The sequence below is a fragment of the Mus musculus genome, chromosome 10, assembly GCF_000001635.26.
Source record: "Mus musculus strain C57BL/6J chromosome 10, GRCm38.p6 C57BL/6J".
NCBI classification, from domain to species: domain Eukaryota; kingdom Metazoa; phylum Chordata; class Mammalia; order Rodentia; family Muridae; genus Mus; species Mus musculus.
In genome coordinates this window covers 7,658,796-7,666,148 of record NC_000076.6, presented here as the reverse complement: position 1 = coordinate 7,666,148, position 7,353 = coordinate 7,658,796, and the positions used below count along the sequence as shown (strand labels likewise).

The 7,353-nt window shown below is 44.0% G+C and overlaps 1 protein-coding gene and 1 long non-coding RNA gene across 23 annotated transcripts in view; one reads left to right on the top strand and one right to left on the bottom strand.

Moving 5' to 3' along the window:
• Positions 1-7,353, top strand: part of Pcmt1 (protein-L-isoaspartate (D-aspartate) O-methyltransferase 1) — a 53,493-nt gene that overhangs the window by 15,189 nt on the left and 30,951 nt on the right. For 5 of the 22 annotated variants that reach the window (NM_001358647.1, NM_001347228.2, NM_008786.3 and 2 more), the window contains exon 1: positions 2,541-3,074. The exons of 6 other annotated variants lie outside the window; for them this stretch is intronic. In NM_001358647.1, the coding sequence (NP_001345576.1) occupies positions 2,846-3,074 (229 nt within the window). In that variant the 5' untranslated portion in view covers positions 2,541-2,845. Of the gene's footprint in view, positions 1-982; positions 3,075-3,147; positions 3,281-7,353 lie in introns of those variants that run through there. 11 more of the 22 variants (XM_030244942.1, XM_030244944.1, XM_030244948.1 and 8 more) reach the window with 8 other exon arrangements.
• Positions 1,526-2,778, bottom strand: A630066F11Rik (RIKEN cDNA A630066F11 gene). The gene has a single exon (NR_030698.1). It is a non-coding gene; the product is annotated as an RIKEN cDNA A630066F11 gene (long non-coding RNA).

Below are 7,353 nucleotides of genomic sequence, written 5' to 3'. Positions count from 1 at the left end.
ACTTGTTTCTTCCACAGGGCCTGGATTGGTTCAGTTCCCAGCATCTACATCACCAGTGGCTCACAACCATCCATTGGTACACATAAGGTGCACATACATACATGCAGGCAAAGACATTACCGGGAACGGTGACACATGCCTTTAATCTCATCACTCTGGAGACACAGGCAGATCTCTGTAAGTTCCAGGCCAGCCAGAGCTACATAGTAAGACTCTGTCTCAAAAACAAAACAAAACACCCATATGCATAAAATAAACGTATAAAAACTTTCAGCCTCCTCAGCTAGGACTGGGTGTGTAGTTCCGCATTAAAATTATAGGTCCTGAGTCATACCTCTAGTAACAAGAAAAAGGACCCTTAAATTACCCTGGAAGTATTTTCATTAAGGTACCAAATTAATATCTTCCTCTTCTGATTCAAAGTTGACTCACAACAGTAGGAGGAGTCTGGAATTAGAATTTGGAACTCTAGTTTTATCTTCACAAAGATTTATGTGTATGAATGTTTGCCTGCACATACATGTGTGCACCACACGCTAGCCTGGTGCTCAAGAAGGTAAAAAGAGGGTCTAGGATTCCCCCTGGAACTAGGGTTACAAAGGATTGTCAGCCACCACGTGGGTGCTGGGAATTGAACCCAGTATCCTCTGGAAGAGCAATCAATGCTCTCTACTGCTGACCCATCTCTCCAGGCCGTTCGGCTTTTTTTCTTGCTTTGTCAACCTGGTGAGTTCATTTAGACACATAATTAACAATGAGTTTGCTGAGAACTGTGTCACTCGGCAACTTCCCATTCCTACGGTATGTCTGTGCTCTTGGTAACTCCTATGATATTCCTCCACTCCTATTTTGCATAATCTTGTCCACCCTTCAAGGCTCAGTACCCATGTGTACCTTTTCCTGATGGCTGCAGTCTGCGTTGTTCTAGCTAAACCCAGTAGCACTACTATCTAGGTCATTAATGGCACTCACAGTTATTTATTTTTTCTTTTTTTTTCTGCTGTTTGTTGTTAATGGTGTGCAAGAGGGAACCTAAGATCTTCCACTAGTTAGGCAAGACCTCTGCCACACCCCAGCCCAGTGGTGTTCTAATCAGATTTCCATGACTAGGATGTAAGTTCTACAATACAAGAGGAAAGACTTATCAGTATTGCTATTCTCCTTTATATTATAGGAGTTCCAAACTGTGTTGGCTGTTTCTTTAAAAGGAGTCATGATGTGAGAGTTATTAGATTATAAAGAGCTTGAGGGTTTGTTTTTTTTGTGTGTGTGTGTGTGTGTTTCGAGACAGTGTTTCTCTGTGTAGTCCTGGCTGTCCTGGAACTCACTCTGTAGACCAGGCTGGCCTCGAACTCAGAAATCTGCCTGCCTCTGCCTCCTACGTGTGCCACCATGCCTGCCCCCCCCTTTTTTTTTTGAGCTTGAGGATTTTTGTTTTGTTTCGTTTTCCAGCAGCAAGACTGTTACCCAACCTGGCTATTTCTTTTCCCCATACAAAATGCCAGTCACCGAAATGATAGGTTTTGCAAGATAGAATTTATGAGGTGACCAATCATTTGAAAATGGAGAAAACAAGGTCATCTCTGGACCACTTCACCTAAGCTGAGGTTGAGTGATATTTATGGACTGAGGAGCAGGAAAAGGTATTTGGATTAAACTCATCAGATGTAAACATCATGACCCATACAGAAAAGCAGTCAGATGAAAGTACCTAAGCACAAGGAGATTCTAATGAACTTTTACACTCAGACTAGAAGAGCAGGTGGTACTGGGTAGGAAAAAAACGGACGGTCTAAAACTCATCGCTTTACTCTTAATGTTGAACAACACTGACATTTATAGTTAGTTACAGGAGTCATGAAAATAGGTGATAGACATTTCAGGTTGGATGCAGGTTGAGTGTTGCAACTGATGAAGTTTGGTAAGAACTGTAATTTGGAAATTGCTCCTGACATCACAGCACAGCATAGGTGTCTTATCTTCGTTTCCTTCCTGAAAGTTTACTGGAGTCATGGCTGTGTCTCAGTTCAAGTTAGCACACGTTGGATGCGGCAGACAGTGTTTCCTGTCAATTCTTAGAATGTTGCAGAGATGAAAGCAGTAAAATTGGTGTCCAGTCTAAGGATGGAATTTGTGAGCTTAAGCTGAAACTCATACTTGGGTAGGAAGAATAACACTTCCACCACAGGGTACTGAGCTTATTTTGTAACCAATTATAGCTCTCGGCTACTTTTGCTCTTAACCAGGGAAGCATCCCTACCCCCAATTCCATGTCACGGTATTCTTCCACCTTGAATTTATGCCTTCAGAGCTGAAAACAAACCAGAGCCTCTGCTTCATCAGGACCGTGCTGAGACATAGGCTAGTGGACTTCGTACCTGAGAGGCCCTTTGCCCTTGGGCTCTGTTAAAATGATTATTTTGGCCCCATCCAGAAGCCTTAGGTTAGTGCACCGGGTTGGACGAGGCAAGACGGAGTCAGCACACCATCTAGCAATCTAGACAGCCATAGGAGCAGACCGGCCGCTCGCAACAGCTGACGGAGTGGCGATTGCGGAGCCCAAGAAGGCGGCACACGTCGGACCCGCCATCCCGCATCAGCCAGAGCCGCGGCTAGGAAGGAGCCTCATCACGCAGAACACCAGCTCGCCGGCCGCAGGACGGAGGCAGGTGCAGGCCTCAGGAAGGGGAACTGAGCAGCGTTCGTTTGTGCGACCTCGCTGCGGCCACCGAGCACTGGTTATCGCCCCCGCTCGCTACTGGGCTCCAGGACTCCCCCGCCGCGGGCCCCGCCTGGCCGCACCCCGGACTGCGCGGCGTCACAGAGCGCATGCGTGCCGCGGGGGATGCCGGGAGCGCGCATTGGCGGCAGTGGCAGCGACGGCAGTAACAGCGGCCGCTCGAGCGGGGACACCAGCGGGGCGGTGACCGTGTGGGAGGTGGTCTCACTCTTGGGGAAACTGCTAGGGACCGTCGCCGCGCTGAAGGTGGTTCTGTACCTGCTCCGGGTGTGCTTCGCGATGGCCTGGAAATCCGGCGGCGCCAGCCACTCGGAGCTAATCCACAACCTCCGCAGTAAGTGCCACCCCCGCCCGGCGTGGGCCAGGGAGCAGGGCCGGGCCTGGACGCTGTCCCCCCCTGACAATCCGGAACGTTCGGTCTGCACCCCTGCGCCTGCTGGAGGGCGTCGCAGCGCGGTTGCACCGGGAGTTCGGAACGCCGTGCGTTTTTGCAGTCTCCTCTCCCGGGACCTGTCACTCGGCGATGTGGATGGGAAGAGGGTAGTAGCCAAGAGGGAGCTGCTGCGGGTGGGACACGGGCAGTTGCCTCCTCGCAGGCTGCGGGGGACTGGGTGCGGCACAGGTGGCGGGGCTGTTGCTGGAGTCTGCGGTCCCACTAGCGAGGGGCGTGACTTCAGGGTGGGGAAGTGCAGGCTTGTTTCTGGTGACTGGACTAGCACCGAGGGGACACCACCTTCGGCCTACGGGTTCTCTCACTGTTCTCGGTTGATTCCCTGCAAGCTTTCTGTTTTCTGCCTCCCCCGCCCTCTGTTTTTTCCTTTGGAGGGAGATGCTGCTGTCTGATAGCAAGGGGAGGGGAGAGGAGGTTCCGACTATTGCGGTTGCTGGGAGCAGTTTCTCAGGTTGCTGTCCAAAGTATAGGCCCTTGGGGGGGGGGGGGCGGCGGGGGAGCGAGGGATTGTCAGAGCATGCTGCTCCTAAGAGACTTTGTTTGGAGTCTTTGAATCCAGCAGACCATTGTGTGTATAAAATGTTCCAACTTTTTTTTTCAAGAGTGTTCATTGGCTTTTAAAAGCGCGTTTGAAAAGTTTTTTGTTTTGTTTTTGTTTTTTTTTTTGTTTTTGTTTTTTTTTTTTTGTTTTTTTAAAGAATAGCATTTTCTGTAGTCACTGTATTGCTTCCTTTGATGATAGTTTCAGGATAGAATGAATGCTGTGTCACTTTCCTTTCTAAATTGAAATAGTGTTGTTGTCTGGCTCAGAGACCAAGAAGAGCTGCAAGTTCATAACCTCACCCTGATCAGAATTCACAGCTTCTTTTGCCACCAATTTTCAAAAATAATCATAGTCTGCTGGGTGATGTTTTTAATTTTCTTGCGACTTTTCTTTTCTCTTCTTCTTTTTCTTTTTCTTTTTTTTTTTTAAGCCTTTGAGGTATTTATCTTACTTCTCAACTCTATTCATAATCACCGTGAGGGCTGGAACGCTAAACAATGGAATTTTCTCAAAGAATCAATAGTCATCCCCACCCCCACCCCCACCCCCACCCCTCCCAGGAATGCCAATCCCCTTTGCATTAAATGCTGAGATCTATGTAAGGTACAAAAAAGTGAATGAGAGCCGGGTTTGGTGGCGCACTCCTTTAATCCCAGCACTCAGGAGGCAGAGGCAGGCGGATTTCTGAGTTTGAGGCCAGCCTGGTCTACAAAGTGAGTTCCAGGACAGCCAGGGCTATAAAGAGAAACCCTGTCTAGAAAAACAAAAACAAAAACAAAACAAAAAAAAAAGTGAATGAGAGAAATAAGTAGGACATTTGGTACTTAATATTAATCATCACATTTTAAGAATCATAGTTAAATAGACATTAGATGTTAATGAAAGGCAATGAAGTATGTTTAGATAGCTAAATGTTATCAAACTTTGTCAACATTCTCTTTGTAGAAGTATATCTGAAAGCAAATAGATATTTAAACACTGAGGCAATAGTGTAAAGTGTTGTTTATGTTCTTGTGGCTTACACATAAGCCCAGGATTAAGAAATGTTCTATAAAATTTGATAACATGAGCTAAGTGCCTCCTATTGCAGCATAAAACATTCTGAACATGAATTTTGTGACTAGGTAATTTTCCCCCTAAGAGGTTATCACAGTAGACACTTGGCTGTGGTAGACATTTGTGATCTGTCAAGCTTTTAAAGTCTCTTTTGTAGCCAAATTTGTGGTAACCCAACACTAGATCTTTTCCAAGTGGTCTTATTTTTATTTATTTATTTATTTTTAGTTTTTGGTTTTTCTAGACAGGGTTTCTCTGTGTAGTCCTGGCTGTCCTGGAACTCACTTTGTAGACCAGGCTGGCCTCGAACTCAGAAATCCGCCTGCCTTTACCTCCTGAGTGCTGGGATCAAAGGCATGCGCCACCACGCCCGGCTTCCAAGTGGTTTTATAATCACTTTACTGTATTGTATTACTTAACTGAAACTTCTAAGGATACAAAAAATATTTAACATTTATGGATGGTAGATATTTAGTTTTATACTATACATATATAGTGTATGGTATAAACATATATATGTGTGTGTATATATATTTATACATATATATGTGTGTGTGTATATATATATATATATATATATATATATATATATATTGCATGGTAGATATTTAGTTTCATACTAAGTATATAATTCATTAGTAAGAGGAAATTAGAGAATTCAAGCTATTTAGCTTTCTTTAAAAATACTTGGACACTTCTGAAACTTTAAACTTGAGATAATTCTAACTAATCAGCTTATTTTTATTTGTATAGCATTTTATTTTTAAAATGGTATTTACCCATATGAAATTTGCACTTGGCACACAGTTTGAAAATACCTGCTTCTGCAGGGTAGTGGTGGTGCATGCCAGCACTGGGGAGCCAGAGTCAGGTAGGTCTCTGAGTCTGAGGCCAACTTGGCTTACAGAGCAAGTACCCAGGGCAGCCAGGGCTGTGCAGAAGAACCCTGTCTTGAAAAGCAAACAAACAAAATCGAGAAAGAAAATATCTGCTTCTTTCTTTCTTATATATTTTTCTAAAATTTTATTTTTAATTGTGTGGTATTTGAGTTTAAACCTCGTGTCTTAGACATGCCTCCAGAATGAAGGGCTTTTAATTGAAGTCTTAGAAATATGATCAAAAAAAAAAGAAAGAAAGAAAGAAAGAAAGAAAGAAAGAAAGAAAGAAAGAAATGATCATGATGATACTGAAGCAAAGGGACCTCCAAATTGGAAGTGGAGGTTCGAGTTTAATTTTTTAAATTTTTTCTCAAAATGAACTATATGGTTTCCTTAATTTGAATACTGTAATTTGTTGAAATTATTTACTTTCCCTTTTGTACTTGATTTTATAGTAATACATCATTTGTACACTTTGAGAATGTGTGATAGATTTCTTACGATTCGTCGGCTTATGTGTGATGACTGTTCTTTGGTAAGTTTGAACAGTTTCTCTAAAGCTTAAGCAGGCCTTACAGTTGTGGATCACCTACAGAGCTTGTTAGACAACTAGAGCTGGAGACTATAGCTCATGAATTCTTGAGTTGTGCATGTTCAGTTGCAAACCCTGGGACTACATAGACACAGAATTGAAAATACAAGGACACATTCTGCCGCTGTTTCTGCGTTATCAGTTATATATTTTAAAATAACGTTTAAGAAACATTCTGGCCCAGTCTTTTAGAACTCCGTTCATGAATGACTCTGTGCTCAGGGGATTGATGACAGCCAGTTTATTTCTCCTGAAGGCACTCTTGCCAGGGAAGTTTGGGCTACCTACCACCAGAGCCCTAGTTTGTTGGGCTGCTGCAAGGTCGTCACCGTGGCTGTGGATGCCTTCAGCAGTGCCTTCTTGGTTTTCCGGGCCTTCCCTTTTCCTTTGGTTCTATGAGGGGCATGAGATTCCTGCCTGGATTTCAGTGTCATCTTTTAGCATTTAAAATGTTACTCTGGTTATTTAAAATAAGATGAGCAATTTCTTCTCCTTCTCGTCCCAACTTGTTTATTCATAAAAGGGGGAAAATTCAACCCACTTCCTTAGTGTCTGGGTTATGCCTATCTGTGTTTCCTTAGTGTCTGGGTTATGCCTATCTGTGTTTCCTTTGTGTCCTTGATTTCACTTTGCAAATACAATGTTTTGGGATTATCAATCACCCAATGAATACTTGAATACTTTCTCTTTATTTTTTAAAAAAAATTTCTGGACAAGGTCTCCTTAAATTGCCCACGCTAGTAACTGGCCTGTATTGCACGTGTGGGGTGGGTACTTTCTAATGCCAATCACTAGGACTCACTCGAGGAAGGAAACAAACACCCTGTCCACTGTTCTACAGTAAAGTGAATAGAACCTGGTAGGATGATCGTTGTCAAAGCATGGGACAGTGGGTTTGTGGTTGCAGGAGAGGATGCCTCACTAATACATCCTTAGAGAAAAGATTTGGTGGAAGGACAGACCAACCATGAAGACAGAGCTGAGGTCTGCAGAGTGTAGTCAGATTACATTGCTAGGTTTGGATATAGGGCGTGGGAAAAGACCGGGGACAAGACAAGTATATGACACCAGAAGTTTTTGGGCGCGGCACCT